This window comes from Prinia subflava, chromosome 8 (genome assembly GCF_021018805.1).
Source record: "Prinia subflava isolate CZ2003 ecotype Zambia chromosome 8, Cam_Psub_1.2, whole genome shotgun sequence".
In the NCBI taxonomy this organism is placed as follows: Eukaryota; Metazoa; Chordata; class Aves; order Passeriformes; family Cisticolidae; genus Prinia; species Prinia subflava.
The window spans coordinates 18225934-18246561 of NC_086254.1; the positions used below are offsets into that span (position 1 = coordinate 18225934).

The 20628-nt window shown below is 65.9% G+C and overlaps 1 protein-coding gene across 1 annotated transcript; it reads right to left on the bottom strand.

Annotated features, from left to right (window-relative positions):
* Positions 1 to 15221: 15221 nt before the first annotated feature.
* On the bottom strand, positions 15222 to 16324 carry NEUROD2 (neuronal differentiation 2). Its single transcript, XM_063404972.1, has one exon. The coding sequence runs from the start codon at positions 16322 to 16324 to the stop codon at positions 15248 to 15250; it is 1077 nt and encodes a 358-aa protein (XP_063261042.1). The 3' UTR covers positions 15222 to 15247.
* Positions 16325 to 20628: the final 4304 nt, after the last annotated feature.

Sequence of the window (20628 nt, forward strand, 5' to 3'; positions counted from 1 at the left end):
TCCTGGCGTTTGGAAAGGGGGAAAGAAGAAAAGGATTGAGAAGGATAAAACCGCCCCAAAACCCCTTGGAGGTGTCGGAGGGCCGCGGGGTGGGGGATGGAGGAGGTGTTGGGGTTGGGTTTGGGGGGGAGGATGGGGCTGTGAGACCCCCGGTGTTTCCCACCCCGGGCATCCCGCATTTCCCACCCCGGGCATCCCGCATTTCCCACCCCTTGGCATCACGATGCCGCATTTTGAGGGCACGGGTGGGTTTTGGGTGGCATTGGCGTGGATGAGGTGCGGATTCCTTGGACAGGGTCTGGGGGGGATGGCAGGGGGTGGCACAGTCCCTGTGCCACGGGGCCACCTGGCCCCGTCCCCCCGCGCTGGCAGCTTGATTAAAACGCGGCGCGGGCGGTGGCACAGCTGGTGCCTCCTGCCAGCCCCCGGAGCGGGCAGCGCCCGCCATTAGCGCCTCCAATTAGCGGGAGCGCGGAGCCGCCGCGGCCCGGGGGCTTCCCCGGTGCCCCCCGGTGCCACCTCCCGGGGCCGCCCGGTGTCCCCGTCCCCGCGCCGGGGCGGTGGCAGTGCCAGCGCTCCCGCGCCGTGCCACCGATTTTGGGGACATTCCCCTCGCTGCCACCACATGTCCGGCTCGTGGGAGGGGGACAGGCGGGGTGTCCCCACCCCAGCGACCCCCGCGGATGGGGACAGGGCCCCGGCGTGGCGTGCCCGCGGTGGCAGCGGGGACAGGAGCTGGCACCGCACCCCGGGCGGGCACAGGGCCCTCCCCGCTGCCACGGGCGCAGCTGAGCCGAGGCGCGGGGGGGACCGTGCCTGCACGCTTTCACCTGCCATTTAATTGGATGTATTTTTAATTAATGGCGCCTCTGGGACCAACATGAGACAACACGATCTCTGAATAGGGGCAGGGGAGGAATTGGGGCCGCGGGAGGATTGGGCCGCCGGGTGCCCTTACGCGCCAAACGCTGCCATCAATCACCCCCTACTTTTCGGCTCTGGACTTTTGGCTGGGGCTCAAGGCGGGCGCCGGGGCCACCCCCCGCTGCCGCCTGGCACTCGTGTGACGAGCGGCGCGTCCCCAGCCGGCCTGGCGCTGGTGGTGGCGCAGGCAGAGCCGCTTCTGCCACCAAATCCTGCCCCAGATCTGCTCTTGGGAGGATCCCTGGGTCACCGGGGGCATCTGGGGGGGTCCCAACCCCTCTGCCCCCCACACCATAGCGAGTGCTCCGGGTGCTCCCCGTGTCCCCATCGTTGTTTTGTCCCTCCCGCCTGACTCTGGGGAGGGAACACAGCTGGGTCTGGCGTGTCCCCGCCACCTTCTGGCACAGCCCCGGGGGTCCCGGCCGGGGCAGCTGCCCGCCCCCGCCAGGGCCAGCGGGGCCCGCCCGTGGCAGGTGTCGCGATGTAGGGCAGCATTAATATTTAGCGGCACTGGGGGGTGGCACAGCTGCCTCCTGCGCTGGAATGCAGGCGGCAGCCAGCGGGGACGGCGGCCACCGCTGCCACCACGCCCCCGGCCACCAGGGCCACCAGGGCCACCAAACACCCCGGCCACCGCGGCCAGGAGACCCCCCCCGGCCACCACTGCCACCACCCCCCCTTGGACACTGCTGCTGCCACCACACCCCCCGGCCACCGCTGCCACCACACCCCCCGGCCACCAGGGCCACCACAACCCCTTGGCCACTGCTGCTACCACCACAGCCCCTCAGCCACCGTGGCCACCACAGTTCCTTGGCCACCACTGCCACAAAACCCCCTCAGCCACCGCTGTCCCCATGGCCCCGTGCACCCCCAGCCTGCCCAGGGAAATGGGGGAAACCTCACAAGGGGGCACAGCCCCCATAGACCCCAGCTCCTGGCACACGGGAGGTGGAAAGGTGCTGGTCAAACTCCAGGCCCTTGAAGCCACATGAGGGGGACAGGAGGATGCTGGGGGTCCTAGCCTGGCTGTGCCATGGCCCTGGGGCAACCAGCCACAATGCCACCGTGGTGTCAGGGTAGTGGTGGCACATGGTGGCCTTGGTGTTTTCCAGGGCAGTGTGGTGTCACCAGAGCCCGGCCCTGTGCCCGGTGACAGTGGCCATGGCTAGAGGGGTCAGACCCATCGTGTCTGGCACCCCTGGGTGCTCTGCAGGGAGCGGGCAGGGCCTGTGCCCCGGCCCTTCCCCTGCTGGGTGGTGGTGGCATCTGAGCCCCGGCGGTGGCCCTCGGCATGGCTGGACCCTCGCTACAGCCAGACCCTGACCATGGCTGGACCCTGACCATGGCCAGACCCCCACCATGGTCAGACCCCCACCATGGCTGGACCCTCAGCACAGCCAGACCTTCACCACAGCTGGACCTTCACCATGGCCAGATCCTCACCACGGCCAGATCCTTGCCCTGGCCAGACCCTTGCCATAGCTGGCCCCTCACCATGGCCAAACCCTCACCACAGCTGGACTCTCACCACAGCCAGACCCTGACCATGGCCAGACCCTGACTATGGCTGGACCCTCACCATGGCCAGACCCTCACCATGGCCAAACCCTCCCCGTGCCCACATCCTCACCGGTCAAACCCTCACCATGGCCAGACCTTCACCACAGCTGGACCCTGACCATGGCCAGACCCTCACCATGGCCAGACCTTCACCACAGCTGGACCCTGACCATGGCTGGACTCTCACCATGGCCAGACCCTCACCATGGCCGGATCCTCACCATGGCCGGACCCTTGCCATGGCCGGACCCTGCCCGTGCCCACATCCTCACCAGTCGAACCCTCACCATAGCTGGCCTCTCACCATGGCCAGATCCTCCCCATGCCCACATCCTCACCAGTCAAACCCTCACCATGGCCAGACCCTGACGATGGCCACACCCTCACCACAGCTGGACCCTGACCATGGCCAGACCCTCACCATGGCCAGACCCTCACCATGGCCAGATCCTCACCACAGCCGGACCCTCGCCATGGCCAAACCCTCTCTGTGCCCACATCCTCACCAGTCAAACCCTCACCATGGCCGGCCCCCCAGCACAGCCAGGCCCTCACCACGGCCCTGCCCTGCCCGTGCCCGGCCCCTCGCGGTGCCCGGGCGGTGCGGGCGCGGTGCGGGCGCGGTGCGGGAGGTTTGATTAGCGTGATTCCGGCATTGTGATGCAGAGGCGGTCGGGGCACCAGCTGCTCCTGCCCGGGTGTTTATTGTTACCTAGAGACGCCCCTGGCTCCCGCCCAGCTCCCCCCAGCCCCGCACGATGCAAAATTTATAGCGCGGCGGGTCCCGCGTTAACTCTCTGCCTCCCGGGCGGGGGGCGGCGGGGGAGGCTGCGGGAGCCCCCCGGGACGGGCACGGCCGGGCTGGGACAGGCAAAGCCACCACGGGCGGTGCCACACCGGGCGATGCCAGGCTGAGCCGTGCCGTACCGTGTCATGCCACCGTGCCGTGCCGCGCCGTGCCACCGAAGCCCCAGGCCTGCAGCACCGCGTTCCCTGCGGAGTCCGTATCCATGGCACGGCTAATCCTCCGGCCGGGCAGGGAGCCAGCCCGGCCGCGGTGCCCGCCGGCTGCCAGCCCGGCTGCTGGAGAGGACACGGCCCCGGCTACCCCCCGTCCCGGCCGGGCCGTGCCAGCCCAGCGCCGGGGTCCCTGGGCCAGCCCAGCCCCGGTCAGGGGGACGAGATTGTCCCCACGTGTCCCAGAATGTCACCGGCTGTGCAGAGGGGACGCGGCCTGGGGAGATGCCGGGCACTGAGGGGCAGGATGGGGCTCTCACCGCTCTGCGTCCTCCTCCTTCCTGCTGCCCTGGCGTGGCACGGCCCGGCCCGGCACGGCCCCGGAGCTGCCACCTGCCCCAGTGTGATCCCGACCGCGGCCACTCCCTCCGTGTCCCCGGCCAGCCCTGGCGACACCGGTGTCGCTGTCACCTGCCCGCAGCCAAGCACCGCGACACCGGGGGCCACCGGGAGCCGGGACCCCGCCGTGTCCCCCCGCCGTGTCCCCCCCGCCACGGCGCCCGCTCCCCCCCCTGCGCTCCCTCCACCTCTCAGCAAGTTTTTTATGTGATTACAGGCACTGCATGGTAATTAGTGCTAAACTCATTTGCACAACTACAGTTAATTGGCTACAACAATTAATTAATGTGTTGGAAATTTGGCACTGGAAAAAAAAAAGAGAAAAGAAAAAAAAAGTTTGTCATCAGAGGAGAAGAAGGGGGGTGGTGGGGGGATGCACCCACCTGCACCCACCTGCACCCACCTGCACCCACCTGCAGCCCTGCTCCTTCCCTAAGTTTCCCCCAGAGCTGCAGTTCCTGCCCTGCTCTCGCTTTGTTTTCCGTTTTTTCCTCCTTTTCCTTTTTTCCATTTTTTTGTTGTTCCTCTTTTGTTTCCCCTTTTTTTTTCCTGTTTTCCTGCTTTCTTTCGCCCCTTTTCCTGTTTTTTGTTGGTTTTGTTTTTTTTTTTTTTGCAACTTAAGCAAACTCATTTCCCTGATAAAATACAGCATGACTAATGACTGAAGCATGTAAAAATCATTGGGAAAATGTCCTTGGAAGACGAATGCATTTTCAGCAGAATAATTAACTTAATTAACAAATTCACATGCATATTCATCAGGCTATTAATGTCTTCTCAGCTCAGCTTGACGAACATTGCGGTAATAACCATCTCATTTGCATATTGCATTCTACTGCTATCCAAAAAAAAAAAAAAAAAGGGGGGGAAAAAAATAAAAAAAACAGGGAAAAGAGGTGGATGCACACGCGTGTGCGCTCCCGGGGGACGGGTGGTGGGTGGGGTCCGTGTCCCGGGGAGGGTCCGCGCCTCGTGTGGCGGGGTCCGCGTGGCGGCAGCGAGCGGCGGGAGGCGCGAGGCCACGGCGCCGCGCCGGTACCCGCCGCTCCCGGCCCCGGCATCTGCGGCAGGCGGCGCGGAGCGGGCGCGGAGGGGGAGAAGGACCCGTAGCAGCTGTCGGCCTAATTCGGCAAACGTGCTGCTCGTGGGCGGCTTAGAAAAACAGATTAGGCGCCTGCGACAGGCACTGATTCCTGACATACGCTCGGGGTCTGCGTCTTCATCGGGGGAGAGTGGAGGAGGGAGGGTGAGGAGGGTGGCGGGGCCGTGGGGAGGGTGGGGGTGAAGGGGATGGCAGGGGCGGTTGGGGTGGTGGGGAGGACGGGGATGGAGGGGATGGTGGAGGTGAGGAGGAGGATGGGGATGGTGGAGGTGAGGAGGAGGATGGGGATGATGGAGGTGAGGAGGAGGATGGGGATGGTGGGGATGGCAGGGATGATTGGGGTGATGGGAGTGATGGCAGTGAAGAGGATGATGGGGATGGCAGGGATGATTGGGGTGATGGGGATGATGGGAGTGAAGAGGATGAAGGGAATGGTGGAAGTGAGGGGAGAACAAGGAGGATGAGGATGATGGGAGTGATGGGTTGAAGGGGATGATGGGGGTGACAGGGATGATTGGGGTGATGGGAGTGATGGCAGTGAAGAGGATGAAGGGAATGGAGGAAGTGAGGGGCTAACAAGGAGGATGAGGATGGTGGAGGTGAGGAGGAGGATGGGGATGATGGGGACGGCAGGGATGATTGGGGTGATGGGAGTGATGGCAGTGAAGAGGATGAAGGGAATGGAGGAAGTGAGGGGGGAACGAGGAGGATGAGGATGATGGGAGTGATGAGGTGAAGGAGGTGATGGGGATGACAGGGATAATTGGAATGATGGGAGTGATGAGGATGAAGGGAATGGTGAAAGTGAAGGGGGAATGGAGATGAAGGGAATAACGGGAATGATGGGGTGAAGGGAATGATTGCAGTGATGGAGTGAAGGGAATGATTGGGATGATGATGAGGATGGGGATGAAGGGGATGATGGAACTGATGGGGTGATGAGGATGAAGGGGGTAATGAAGATGTTGGGGGTTGTGGGGAAAATGGGGATTATGGGGTGAAGGGGGTGATGAGGATGATGAAGATGATGAGGATGATGGGGGTGATGGGGGTGGTGGAGGGAATGGGGATGAAGAGCAAGATGGAGATGATGGAGATGAAGGTGGTGATGGGGAAGATGGGGTTGAAGGTGAGGATGAAGATGAAGGTGATGGTGGGGATGAAGGCTGTGATGGGGTGATAGGGCTGAAGATGATGACAGAGGTGATGAAGGTGATGAGGATGAAGGGGATGATGAGGGATGAAGCAGATGATGAAGGTCACAGGGATGAAGGTGATGAAAGGGATGATGGGAAGGACAGGGGTAATGGGATGAAGGGGACGGTGAGGATGATGAGGGTGATGGGGATGAAGAAGAAGAAGAGAGTGACAAGGGTGATGGAGGCATCAAGGAAATCCTGCCCCTAAGGAGACCCCACTGTCCCTCCCTGCTGGCTCCTCCCCTCCCTGCCACACCCTGCTTGGCCCCACCCACAGGTGCCACACCCTGCTTGGCCCCACCCACCCATGGATGTGCACACAGAGGTGTCACCATAGAGCACAGAGGTGGGGAGGGATGGATGGATGGATGGATGGATGGATGGATGGATGGATGGATGGAGGGATGGTGGATGGATGGATGGATGGAGGGATGGATGGATGGATGGATGGATGGATGGATGGATGGATGGACGGATGGATGGATGGATGGATGGATGGATGGATGGATGGATGGATGGAGGGATGGATGGAGGGATGGATGGATGGATGGATGGATAGATGGATGGACAGACGGATGAATGGATGGATGGATGGATGGATGGATGGATGGATGGATGGATGGATGGATGGATGGATGGATGGACAGATGGACGGACACACAGGATGGACAGATGAATGGACAGGTGACAAACAGGAGGGGGACAGACAGAAAGGTGGCTGGGTGGGAGGAGTGTGACTGGACAGACCGGCATGCAGGGCTGGACCTGACTGACAGACAGACAGACATGGTGGCTTTCCTCGGACAGGAGCCATCAGTGAGGGGACTCTGTCCCGATGTTGCCCCCTAGAGAGGGGACAGACCTGTCTGTGACCCCTTGGTGGCACCCAGGGCCTGGAGGGGGATATGGGGCTGTGACTCTGGGGTCAGGGATGTCCCCTGGGACAGGGCCGGGACAAGGAGGGGGTCCCCGGGACACCCCTGTGTCCCCCATCACCGGGGGACCACCAAGGACCACCCGGACACCTGGGATGGGCACAGGCCTCAGCCAATCCCCTGCCAGGGCCGGTGCTGCTGACCAATCACGGCCTTCCCTGGATTTGGTCCCGCCCACCCTGGGTATATAAACCCTGCCCGAGCTGTGCCTGGGGGTCCTTGGGGTGCCCTGAGTCCCTCTGGGTCACCTTGGGGTCCCCGTTGTCCTTCCAGGTCCTTCCTCATCACAATTCCACCCCTCATGGCACTGGATGGATGGGGCAGGATCCAACCCCTCCTGTCCTGGGGGTGGGGGTTCCTCGGGGTCCCCACTCACGGGGGGACACAGCCCAGCGCCACCACCCCTGTCCCCGCACACCTCCCTGGTGTCACCGGGCTCCTGGGACATCGTGGTGGCCGAGGGTGGGTCACCAGCTGGCACAGGGGGGGGCGTCAGGGATGGGGGCACCCCATGTTTACTCATGAATGCCAGATGCCACCAGCCTGTCCCCACAACCTCTCTGTCCCCGTGACCACACTGGGGGACATCTCCGTGGAGAAACGGGGAAACTGAGGCACGGGTCACCTGGGGTCACCACATGGCCGGGGGACAAAGCCACCCCCCCATTGTACCCCCAGGACCCCACGGGCATCCCTGGCTGCTCACACCTGGAGAAAAAAAAATCCAAAATAAATCCCGGCCATGCCCAAAATGAGGGGAATCCACGGAAAATGAGGGGGGTGCGGACCCCCCCGGGAGGGGTGGGGGGCGGCGGGGCCAAGGTCGGGTGAAGGGCGCCGGCGGAGGGGCGGGGGAAGCTGCGGGAGCGCCGTGCCAGCTGTACCCGGAGAAAGGCAAATAATTCAGCGGCACCAACCGGAGAGGAACCAGCCCGCGGAGCCACGTGCCAAAATACCAGCAGTAAAGTAGTTAAATGGATCCAGCGCGGGAGCGAGAGGAGCTGCGAGAGCGCTTGGGCCCCCATCCAAAGGAGTTAATGTCCCACAGTATGATCGATTAGTTGTCAGACGTGATTTCAAACCAATACAAGATGAATGGCATCATTTTCCTTCCCTCGGTTTCGGCGGAATTAAGAAGCCATTAGCTAACACAAATTTTTGGCAACTTTAATAAAAAAATAAAGGGAAAAAAAAAAGAGGGAGAGAGAGAGAGAGGGAAGCTCCAGTGTGGGTTTTTGTAGAGAACGTTCCCCAAGGTAGCGGCCGGGGTGGGAATGTCACCGGTGGTGGCATCCCTGGGGCTGGTGGTGACAGTGACCGCGGTGGTGGCGGTGCCAGCGCCGTGCCACCCCCGCAGATGCCAACAGCGCGTTTGTCTCCAACCAGAGCCGGGTCGCGGCACTGGTGGCGGCGCCCCACGCGTGCCGGGCCGGGGGTCTCGGCGGTGGCGCGGGGGTCTTTGTGGCGGGGTGGCAGCGGGGACTCGTCAAGGACAAACGGAGCGCAAGCTGCTCCTGCCCGTGTGCCCGCAGGCGCGGGGCCGCCGTGCCAGCCCAGCCGTGGCCATTACGGCTCCGTGCGCCAGCTGCGGCCGCCCGATCCCCGGGGACGGCGGGGGGGCTCGGGCACGGTGCCACCGCCCGGGCACCGGGGCAGAGCCGCGCCCCAGGGGCGCCGGGGTCAGGCGGGGTGAGGGGCAGCGCGGGTTTGGCGGCAGAGGGCGGGACGCCCCCGCAGACCCCGGCCCCGAGGGGTCGTGTGATGGGTCCCCCAGAGACCCCCGGGTTTGTCACCTCTTGAAAGGACAGCCTGGAGGGCAGAGCCGGGCCACAGCCGCCCTCCCGGCCGCGGCTTTCGCTGCCGGATCGCCGGATTTTAGGCACCGAATGGGGTTGAATTAGGATTATTATCACAGCTGCTCTAAATGTAATTAGTTTTGCTCAGAAGTTGTTTGTTTTCCCGGGATTACGGCGCAATCCTGCCCGCCCTGCCCGGCGCTAACTTGGGCAAGGCTTTAATCACTGTGATAACACCACGCCGGGTTAATGCGATGATTCCAAAGGTGTGTTTTTTCAATTACATTTAACAAAAAAAGATTTATAGTCGGGTAAAATTTAATTAGGAGTGTGCGGGGGGGTTGGGATGGTCGGGATTGCTTATCACCGGTGGCAGGACCTCAGCTCAGGCCCTGCTGCTGCCGTCGTGCCCAGGTGTGCTCACCCTGCCCAGGTGTGCCCACCGTGCCCAGGTGTGCCCACCCTGCCTGTCCTGCCAGGTCCTGGTGGATCCCATTTCCCCACCCTGGAGGGCAGGTGGACGGAAGGAGGGTCCAGCCTGAGGTGAAGCCCCTCATGTGCTGTCCCCAAGCCCTGCCCGTGTCCCCTCCAGCCCCAGGAAAGGCGTTTTTGTCCCTCCATCCCTGAGGCATCGTCCGGCGCTGCCGTCCCGAGGGCATCGGGACGTGCCCCGGGCAGGATGGATCCAGCACTGCCCGGGGCTCGGGGGCGGCGGGGAGCGGCCGGGGGCTCCCGCTGCCCGCCACAGACTCCGGCGAGCCCAGGCGAGCCAGAGCTGCCAAGAGAAATGGGCAGATTATGGGATGAACGCAGGCCAAGGCAGGGCTGGGATGCAGCCGCCGTAAATCAGCTTTTAAGTAGCAACAAAATGGACATTTCCCATATGAAATGAGACACCGGCTGCCACGGAGAGGGGGGAGAGGGACCCCGGCCCGGGGGCGCCGGGACAGGGTGGGACCCCCAGCCCGGGGCTCCAGAGGGGCTGTGGGGATGGGCTGGAGCCAGGGAAGGGAAGGGAAGGGAAGGGAAGGGAAGGGAAGGGAAGGGAAGGGAAGGGAAGGGAAGGGAAGGGAAGGGAAGGGAAGGGAAGGGAAGGGAAGGGAAGGGAAGGGAAGGGAAGGGAAGGGAAGGGAAGGGAAGGGAAGGGAAGGGAAGGGAAGGGAAGGGAAGGGAAGGGAAGGGAAGGGAAGGGAAGGGAAGGGAAGGGAAGGAGGCCGGGCTGCTGTGGGGTGCTCAGGTGGGCACCACCTGCTCTCCAGTGTTCCCAGCCAGAGCTGGCCTGGTGTCTGCTGGATCCAACCTCCCCCTCCGCCCCTGTGTGGGTTTTGTCTGCTTCCTCCCCTTGAAGCCCAGGAAGGGCTGAAGGTTCCCACCTTCCCACAAACCTTGGGGCTGCAGCCCCCGGGCTGCTCACAGAGCCCCGGGTGCCCCCAGCCCTGCCCTTCCCTTGGGTACCACCCACCCCCCACCGCTCTCTCCCCTCCCGGCCGTGCAGGGCCCCCTCCTCACGCCTCGCTCTCTCCCACCTCCCCCGTACCCAGTGTGGGGATGGGGGACAGGGGCAAACACGAGGGGAAAACGCGACCCCCACGGGGCTGTGGGGACACGGTGGGGACAGACACAGGTGGGGACACTGCCCAGCCGGGCCAAGGCCCTCCTGGCCCCGCAGGCCTCGGGGCCGGGCCGGGGCTCCGGGCGGAGCTGACGGCGGTGCCGCATTCCGGAGAAGCCGCCTCCGCCGGCGGCCGGTGCCAGCAGGCGCTGGCAGGTTCGGAGCTTCGCAGCGATTCCAGGCACAGATGTCCTTGTTTTAACTCCTCTGCGATGGAGCCTGGCAGACCGGGCGGGGGAGGGGGCGGCTCTGCAGCCCCCGGGGCGGCGGGGACCTGTGCCAGCCCGGCCCGCCCCGGCCGCGGCTCCGGGGACCACCGGAACCCCCCGGTCCCGCAGTGGGAACGGCGTCCTGGGCTCCCCATTCCGCAAAAATGGGGACAACCCCCCCACCCCGACCCCCACATCCTTCCCGGTGCCCCACATCCCTCCCGACCCCCGGGCGGCCCCCGGCCCCCGGAGCGGGGCCGCCTCCGCAGCGCGGCGAGCGCCGGGCGCCGGGAGCCTCCGGTTTTTTATGGTATCTGCAATTTTGGCAGAAATCTGTCTTTAATTTAGCTGTCCATATAAAAATCCGCACTGTATAATAATGAACAGATGCCATGAAATTTAAACTGAAGCAATGACTCCACCTCCCCCCCCCGGCTGGCACTCGCCGGTGGCAGCGGCGACCCGGAGCTGGCGCTCGCCCCGCGCCCCCGCCGCGCTCCGCCGGGCCCGGAGAGGGGCCGGGCCAGGGGCACCGGGGGCACCGCGGGCACCGGGGGTGGTGAGGCGGGGGGAAGACGCCCACCCCCATCTCATCCTGCTTTGAAATAGCGGGGCTGCGGCCGGGCGAGCCGCCACCGCTCCGTGCCCTCGGTTCTGGCCGAGCTCCGCTGCCCCCGGTGCCGCCGCGAGGGGTCCCGGCAGCTCCGCAGACCCCCCCGAGCCTCCCGAGGTGAATTTGATCCTGCGGTCACACGAAACACTCGCAGAGCCCAGCGGGGCGGCGGCTCCCGACCTCCCGCTTCCCCTCCCGGGAGCCGCCGGGCGGGAGGGCTGGGCACCGGACCGGGCACCGGAGCTGTGAACCGGGCCGGGCACCGGAGCTTTGTACCGCGCCTGTGTTTCGGAGCCGGGCACCAGGACCGGGCACCGGAGCCTTGGACCGCAGCCGGGCACCGGAGCTTTGCAACGAAACCGTTCCCGGGGAGCGTGCACCAAAACCTTCCACCGGAGCTTTGCACCGGAGCTGTTCTCCGGAGCTTCGCACCGGGGCCGTGCAGCGGGTGCGGGGCCGCATTGCGGGGCCGGGCCCTGCCGGAGCAGCCGGGCGCGTTCCCGCATCTTCGGCGGGGCCGGGCGGGCAGCGGAGAAACAAAAATCCCGACAATTGAACGCAAACCGCGGCCCCGCCACCGGGGCCGTCACCCCTGGCACAGGCGGCCCCGGGAGCAGATGTCGGCGGCCCCCCCGCAGCCCCCGGCCCCCCGGAGCCCCCTCCTTCCCGCAGGGGCATCCGCCCCTCGCCGCCGCTGCTCCGGGCCGCGGCCCCGGTGCCGCCGGTTGCGGATGGCGGCGGAAGGGCCGCGCATCCACAGCCTCGGCCCCACGGAGCCTCCGGCCGGCCCCACCGCCTGTCCCCGGGTCCTCCCGGGGCTTTTTCCCCGGAGAAACGAGTCCCGGGAGGATGTTGGGGCCGGAGCCGTCGGAAGAGGATCCGCTGCTTTGGGGGAAGCGGCGGTGCCGGGGCCCGGCCGGGGCTCGGGGCCGCTGCAGCGGCCGTGGGGCGGTGGCGGATCCGCTCCCCGGCCCGGGCCCGGCCCCTCGCCACCGGTGGCTCCGGGACTGGGCCCAGCACGTCGAGGCCGGATCCGGCCCCAGTTTGCAGTCACGGCCCGACCCTAAACCGGCCCGGTTTATCCCCAAAAGCCGCGGGGCTGCGGGGCGCGGGTATCGGACACCTCTCCCGGGTGGAAACCGGGAGCAAACCGGCAGCAAACCGGTGGCTCCGTCCCCGCAGGGCCTGTGTGGCCCCGGTGCACGATGACCTCGCGGGGAACCGGCCCCCACGACCCGCGTGGCCGGCGGGATCGGGAGCCCGGTGCCGGTACCACTGCCCGGTGCGGGCGGCCGTCGAGGAGCGATGAGCCCCGGTGGTGTGGACGGTAAATGAACCGGCGGCCGTTGGGAGGCCCGGGCGCCCGTTCAGCACCGCCGCAGCGGACAGCTCCGGGCACCGGCACCTCGCTCGCAGGGCTCCACCGGCACCGGGCCGCGGTACCGGCACCGGGTACCGAGAACGGCACCGGACACCCGGCACCGGCACCGCATCGAGGGTCGCGGGGCTCCCATGGGCTCCCTGAACCAGCGCGGGAGCTTGCGGGGCTCCAACGGGCGCCGGGAACCGGCACTGGCACCGGCGCTGGCACCGGCACTGGCACCGGGCACCGAGCCGAGGCTGCCTCGGGAAGCAGCACCGGGAACCGGCACCGGCCCCGGGCACCGCGCCGGGAGCCTCCAGGCTTCCCGGGGCAGCCGCCGAGGAACCCGGCCCTGGCACCGCCACGGCGCGCCCCTCCCGCGGCCCGGTGCCAGCCCCGGGCACCGAGCTCCGAGCCTCGGCTCCCGGGGGACCGGAGCGGTGTCACCGCCGGTGCACCGAGCCGGGCCGCGGCACCGGATCCCGGAGCCTTTATTGGTGAGGGGGGACACCGCCTCCCCGGTCCCGGGGGGGACACCCGTGGGGCAGAGCCGCGTTATATCAGCGCCGCCGCCCCGCGGGCCGCGCATTCGGGCGGCGGAAACGGCGGCGGCACCGCCGGGGGCGGCGGGGGGGGAATCGGCCCGGTGCCCCCCGTGCCCCCGAGGCGGAAGGAAAGCGGCGAAGGCGGCGGAGTCAACATTGAATATTTATTAATCGCCGTCGAAGGACGCTCGGTAATTACAGCCTCTCCGCGATCGCACCGGCGGCGGCTCGTCACGGCCGACGAGTCCTGGCGGGGCCGGGACCGGGCGTCCGGCGGGGCCGGGGGGGCGGCCCCGGGAGGGAGGGGAGGGGGCCGGTGCATGCAGAACGGCCGGGCCCCCCGGGCCCGCGGCCCGCGCTCCGCCGCCGCCGAGCAGCGTCCGGGCGGCGGGGACGGGGACCGGGAACCGGGACCGGGGAGCGGGAGCGGCGCCCGGCGCGGGGGGGTCTTGCATATCGTTGGCCATAAATATTTATTAATCGAAATGAAACGGAACGGAAACACGAAAGCACTTCTGGTGTCGGGCAGCGGGTCCCCTTTGCTACAACGGTTTGTGGGTTTTTGTTTCTTTTTCCCTTTTTTTTTTTTTGTTTTTTTCCCCGTTTTAGTTTTTTTTTTTCCCCAAAACTTTTTTCTTTCCTTTTTTCCCCCCCATTTTTCCTTTTTTTTGGGTTTTTTTTTTTTTTTCGTTTTCAAAACATTTCTCAGAAATCCTCCTCCTCTCCTCCTCCCTGGTCTCTAAAAATGCTGGTTTCTCGAAGGTGGTGCGGGCAGGATCCGACAAAAAAAAAACCCAAAAATCAAAGAAAACCCAACCAAAAAAAAAAAAAAAAAAAAAAAAAAAGAAAAAGAAAAAGCATTATCGGCTTCTCGGCGTCTCCCGGCTGAAGGAATGCGGCAAACCGGGCCGGAGACCCCCGGGCCGGGCGCCGCGGGGGGGGCGCAGCCCCGCCAGCCCCCCCGGAGCCCCGCTTGCATAGCTGCGCTCCCGGCTCCGCCAGCTCGGGAAAACCGGGGCGGCTCCGCGGTGGCGGGGTGGGGGATGTCTTTTTTTTTCTTTTAATATTATCATTATTTTTTTGCCTTTTTTTTGTCTTTTTTTCTTTTTTTTCTTTTTTTTTTTTTTCCGTTTCAAGTTTTTAAAACAGGTAAAAAACGTCCTGACACACGCGCTGCGAGGAGCTCCCGGGGCGGGGAGCGGGGCCGGGGCCCCCCCAAAGCAAAGTGCATCTCGGAGCGTCCGCCGGGCCGGGCCTCTTGCATAGATAGAAATTGGGGTTCGTTCCTCCCTGCGCCTCTTTATTGCTTCGGAAAGTTTCGCTCCGCGCCGCAGCGCGGGCTCCTCTCGCTCCCACGGGCCGGGGCAGCGGGTGTCCAATGCCGGGGGGGTCCGGGGGGGTCGGGGTCAGAGCTGGGGAGGGGAGAAACGGCCCAAAATTAGGGTGGGAGGGCGGGAAGATTTTTTAAAAAATAAATATATAAAATTTAATGAAAACGAATTAAAAATGAAACGAAGCGGCTCGACCCAAAGGGTCGTGCTAGGTACCGGGGGGACTCCGGTGGGCTGGTTGGGGGGGGTCTACCCGTGCGGGGCGTCTCCCCCTGTAAAATAATAGTAATAATAATAATAATAATAATTAATAATAATAGTTATAATAGCTGTAATAGTTATTACAGTAACAGTGACGATAAGAGCGATTATAATAAAATAACTAAATAAATTACATTAAATAATAAAGAAACAGCAATAAATAATGAAAAAAATTTTTTTTTCAAAGAACGAAATCGACGATAATAAAAAATTAAGGAAAAGGGAAAAATCCTCCCAAAAAAGCACTTTGTCCCCACGGGGCGCGGGGACCCGCCGCCGGGGCCGGGTCCCCATATTGCACCAAAGCCCACGGCGGAGCCCCGGGGGCCGGTCCGCGGGGCCGCCGCGGCTTGGGGAAGGGGGGATGTGTGTGTGTTTGGGGGGTCTCCCCCCCTCCCCGCCACCTCGGCGATGGGGAGGGGTCTCGGGGGAGGGGGGTCAGTTGTGGAAGAAGGCGTTGAGCTCCTCGTACATGGGGCCCCGCTCGTGCGGGAGGTGCATGTCGTAGGGGAAGATGTTCTCGGAGTGGACCCCCCCGCGCATCCCCGCCGACCCGAAGACCAGGTTGTGTGCGGCGGGCCGGGAGCCGGGCAGCGCCGAGTAGTGCATAGAGTAGTGGTAGCTTTTCTCGTGGTCGGGGGATGAAGAGTCCTGCTTGAGGGAGAAGTTGCCGTTGATGCAGAGCGGCGGGCTGAGCCCCCCGTCGTACTCCGAGCTGTTGTAGTCGGGCGAGGTGTTGCCGTAGAGGCTCTCGTAGGCGGAGGCGCAGTAGCCGTGTGTCCTCAGCCCGTGCGGCCCGGGGCCGGCGGCGGGCGGGCAGGGCGCCGCGGCCAGCCGCGAGCAGGGGTAGGGGTAGGGGTGCACGGCGAAGGAGGCGGCGTTGGGGCCGTGGAACCGGCCCCCCTCCTGGCCCTGCTCCGTCAGGAAGTTGCGGGAGTTGAGCTGGAGGCAGCCGGCCACCAGGTTGGTGGTGGGCTGGGACAGCCCCTTGCACAGAGTCTGCACGTAGGAGACCAGGTCGGGCCGCTTGCCCGAGCGCAGGATCTCGGAGAGAGCCCAGATGTAGTTCTTGGCCAAGCGGAGGGTCTCGATTTTGGAGAGTTTTTGCGTTTTGGAGTAGCACGGAACCACCTTGCGCAGGTTGTCCAGGGCCGCGTTCAGGTCGTGCATCCGGTTCCTCTCCCGGGCGTTCGCCTTCTGCCGCCGCAGCTTGGACCGCTCCAGCCGCGCCTTCGTCATCTTCCTCTTCTTGGGGCCGCGCTTCTTGGGCCGCTCGCCCTCCGCCTCCTCCAGGCCTTCCTCCTCCTCCTCCTCCTCCTCCTCGTCCCCTCCTAGCTCCCCTTCCTCCTTGCTCTCTCCCAGCGAACCCTCGGGCGGCTCCTCGGGGAGGGCGCAGCCCTTCCCCGCCCTCTCCTCCTTCTCGCTCCGGGCATCCTCCTCGCACTCCTCGGCCCAACCGGGGAATTTCGGGACTTCGGGGACCAGGCTGGGCTCGCTGAAAAGTCGCGTCAACATGGTGGCTGCAGCGGGGGGCAAAGAGCCAGGCGTTACCGGCGGCCCCGCCGCCCGCCCCCCCCTCCCCGCCCCGCTCCCGCCCGCCGGGACCGGCGAAAACGAATTGGGCGCGGGGCCGCCCGCCGCTGCCCCCCGCCCCGGCTGCCCGATCCCGGGGCCACCGGGGCTCTCTCGGGGTGCGGCGATCCCGACGCCCCCAGCCCCACCGCCGGGGTCCCCGCGGCCGCCGCCCGCGCCCCTCTCCCGGTCCTCTGCACACCCCCCCGCGCCACCCCCGCCCCCGGCCCGCCCGATGTCCCCGGCGCCGTGCCCCGAGGGCCGGGCCCGGTGTCGCCGGTCCCTCTTTGACGCCTCCAACTTTTCCCTGCCGCGGGCGCGGAGCGGCCCCGGTCGCGGCTCCGCCATGGCCTTAAGGGGGTCGGGGGGTCGAGGCGAGACCTCCGCCCCCTCCCCCGCATCCCCAGGTACCCCCCGTACCCCCTCCGGCCCGGTCAGCCGCGCCCGGCATCCCCTCCTCGCCCCGGGGCTCCCCGCTGCCTCCGGAGCGCGGCCCGTAAAATGCGGCGGCACCAACCGGGGGGCGGCGGGGGCGGCGGGGGCGGCCGGGGCCCCCCCGGGGGGGCGCAGGCACCGAGGGCGGCGGCGCTGCCGGGGGCGCCCCCGGGGCCGGGCGGCGCGGCGGGGCCGGGGCCGGGGCGGGGGGCACCGCCCGGGGCGAGGGCCGGGGGCGCCGCGGGGGAGCGGGGGGGCGGCTCCGCCAGGTCGGGCACCCCCGGGGCGGCGGCGCGGAGCCTCCGCGCTGATTTCGTTGATGCCGCTCGGCCGCCGCTGCCCGCTCCGTCCCACCGGGACCGCGGCGCCCCGGGCGTGCCCAGGCTGTGGGGGGGGGACCGGGGGGCGGCGAAACCCCAACAACCCCCCTTGGGTGGGGGGGTTCTGGCGGGGGGAGAAAACCCCATCAGCGGGGCCCGCGGGGAGCGGCAGAACCGAGGGCCGGGGGAGAACGAAAGATGGGGGGAAAAAAGGGCGAGACGTGGCGGAGAAACAAAATCAACATGGAAGTTGCCTTTTCTCCATTCAAGTTTCCTCCGCTGCCCTCCCAACCCTCCACTTCTTACATAACTCACCTTCGGGCGGACCGCAGGAATTCTTATTTCATTGTTCCCAGCATCTTCTGGGAGCGGGACGCGGCTCCTTGAGGTGCTCCAGCCTCCTGCAGTCCTCTATCCAAAAGGAGGCGAGAGTGGCATCTCTACCCAGCAAAGGGGGTACCAGCTCTGCTGCCAGTGCCATATGGTTGGCACGTCATGCGCGAGAGCTATCACATGAGAGCTAATGATTGACATGCGCTTGCATTCAGGGAGATTTGTCTCTCTGGGGAAGGAGGACTCGCCATCTGTCACTCTGTACTCTAAAAAAAAAAAAAAAAAAAAAAAAAAAAAAAAAAAGGGGAAAAAAAAAAAACCCTCTTCCAAATCTCCAGCTCTGCCTACACGCTGCAAAATGGGACCCGGGCGAGATGCAGGCGATGGCGGGGCCGGGAGGAACAATGGAGCCGGCGGGAAAAGCGGCCATCCCGGCCGGGCCAAGCGTGGCGGGGACACAGGCGTGCGCTGGGGTGAGGGGGGAGATGCCACGGGGACCCTCGCTGGGAGCTGGCATCTGCGGCTCGCCGCAAAACGCCGCGGCGGCTCCGTCCCCACCCTCAGCCGGCAGCCGGGCGGCGATGGCTGCGGGGGCGAGGGCCCGGCGCGGGCTGGGGGCTGAGGACGGGCACGACAGAGGTGGTGGCAGTGCCCAGTTTGGCCACGCCGGTGCCGGCAGGGGGCTGCAGGTGTGGCGTGGGCAGGGCTGGTGGCTGCGGGGCCGTGTGTTCCCGTGCGGGTGGCACATGGACGCGCTGGCACCCCCATGGCCACGCCAACGTGCCTCCGCCCCATGGCACAGCCCCACACGGCCTTGGGCACCCTCTGTGCACACACACACACCAACACACACCCCCTTGCACACTCACACCCTCCCTGGTGCGTGTGCGGGCTGAGCCTCCGCCGATGCCGATCCCACGGCGGTGGCGGCCGAGGCCCGGTGCAGCCAGCAAGGCCTTTGTCTGTCAGGAAACTCCTCAGTGCTCTGTCACCCTCCGGTCCCAAAATCTGTCCCCACCACTGCGTCTGTGCACCCAGAAATCACCACTGCCCTTCTGGTGGGCACCAGCTGGGCCACAGAACCCAAACGGGCACACGGTGTCCCCTGAAGCCACTTCCCATCACGCGGTGCCCTGGTCATGGCCGCATCCATTGAGGCCAAAGCCGTGCCCTGGATCCCTTCTGTCCCCAAAAACCTGGGGGGTCAGGCCCTGCCTGGCTTGAGGAGTGCGGGCAGGGGCTGGGTGCCACACACCAGCACATGCCAGCTCGGGTGAGGGTGGCACAGCCACAACAGGACACGGTGACAGTGGTGGCTGTGGCTGTGCCCACAGGCAGACAAAGGGCTGGCCGTGCCTGGCCACCGGGGCTTTGCCAGGGCCAGCAGCGGTGCCCGTTCCCCCGGTGCAGGTGCCGGGGCTGGCACGTGACACAGGGGCTCCGCCGGTGGCACGCGTCCCCCCGGCACGAGCCCTGCCACTGTCACTCACGGCTGCGGCCGAGCAGATGGCACCTGGGCTGGGGCCGGCACGCGGGGAGGCAGGGCCCACCCCGGCCCTGCCAGTGCCGGTGCCGTGCTGGGCACCGATTCCCCGGGCATCCTCCTGGCACTGCGCATCCCTTCCCGTTCAGCTCCCTCTGTCGCTGCCATCTTCATTTGCCCGTGGGTGACCTGCTGGGATCGCAGTGCTTCCGGAGCCCACCCTCACCTGATGGCTGTGGCACATCAGAGCCAGCTCTGGGTAAGTCCCCATGCCCCTGCCATCGGTCCCCAGGCCAGGGGACCCCCAGCCCGTGGAGGGCGGCCACACCCTGGGTGTCAGGGCAGTGAAGCCATCAGTGCCCAGTTCCTGGCATCAGCCTGATGGCCCGTGGGGGATCAGTGAGGGCCCTGATCCTGCCTGAGGCCGGGGAGATGCCACAGTGCGAGTGGCCGAGCTGGCCCGTGTGGGGACAGCGCTGAGCCACGAGCCCCTGGCCCGGTGTACCCATTACAGCCTCATTAGCAGCGGTGAGCGCGAGGGTGGGCGCCGGGCGTGAGGCTCATCAGCATGCGCAGAGCTTGGAGGGAGAAGAAAGTGGAGACATGAAACGGGGAGAGGAGATGAAAGGGGAGCGGGGAGATGAAAACCCAAAGCGCTGCCTCGTGGCCGGGCGATGCTGAGGGCCCTTGGCCGGGCTGTGCCTGGACAGGCCCGCACAGAGGGCAGGGGTGGGATCCCGGTGCTGTCCCTGTGCTGTCCCTTCCAGCACGGCCTGTGGTGGCACAGGGCAGAGCGGGGCAGGGGCAGCCCCGTCCTGGTCCTTGGGGGACTTTGGGAAGGGGCTGCAGGGATCTGGATCACAGCAGGATCCACCCCACGGGAATTGGGGCTGTGCCGTGCTGCAGGGGCAGGTGAGGGTGAGGTGAACCCAGGACCAGGCACCGTTTGGGGTGGGAGCAGGGGCAGGGCTGGGTGTTGCCTTTTTGGGGTGTAGGGGGGAGATGGTCCCAGTGGCCCCAAGGCTCTGCTCCCCATCCCACTGATGGTCCTGGTGTGCAGGGACCGGCTGTCCCAGCACGGCCACCTCTGATCCCTGGCCACCCCCGTTACGTCTCTGGTGGCCTCATTGCCAGGCAGGCACAGCGAGGAGCTGGGCTGAGGCAGGAAGCTTTCCCTCTCCAAAATCCACCCTCCACCTCCCTTCCCTCCCTCCGGCAGGGAGGCGACGGATGCAGACCCTGCCTGGACCACGGTGGCTCTGTCCCCATGCTGTGTGCCAGGGGACACGTGCCACGGCGAGGGACACGGCGAGGGCAGGGCAGCAGGGTGGCCCTGGCAGAGCCGGCGGTGGGAGCCGGGTGCTGGGTGGTGCCGGGACGCGGCTGGGAGCCAGCTGGGCCCGCTGCGGCTCCGGGGGCCCGGCATGGGGCGAGTTTGGGGGCTCAGCCGGTAGCCACAGCCCCAGCGTGGGGCCAGCGCCTGGCACTGGCCACGCTGCCCCTCCCCGGTGGGGCACGGGGGTCATCGCGGCTGGCTCCTGTCGCTGCTGCCCCTCAGCGAGGCCGATCCGTGCGGGGCCCGAGCGATGGATCCGGCTCCGGCATCTCCCCGCGAGCGGCGGCGGGGGGGAGGCGGGGGCCGCTGCCAGATGGAGCCGGCTCTGCGCTGCAATATT

What these genes read in the sequence shown, in the direction of transcription:
- NEUROD2 (XM_063404972.1), bottom strand. Translation starts at nt 16,324, where the DNA reads ATGTTGACGCGACTTTTCAGCGAGCCCAGCCTGGTCCCCGAAGTCCCG.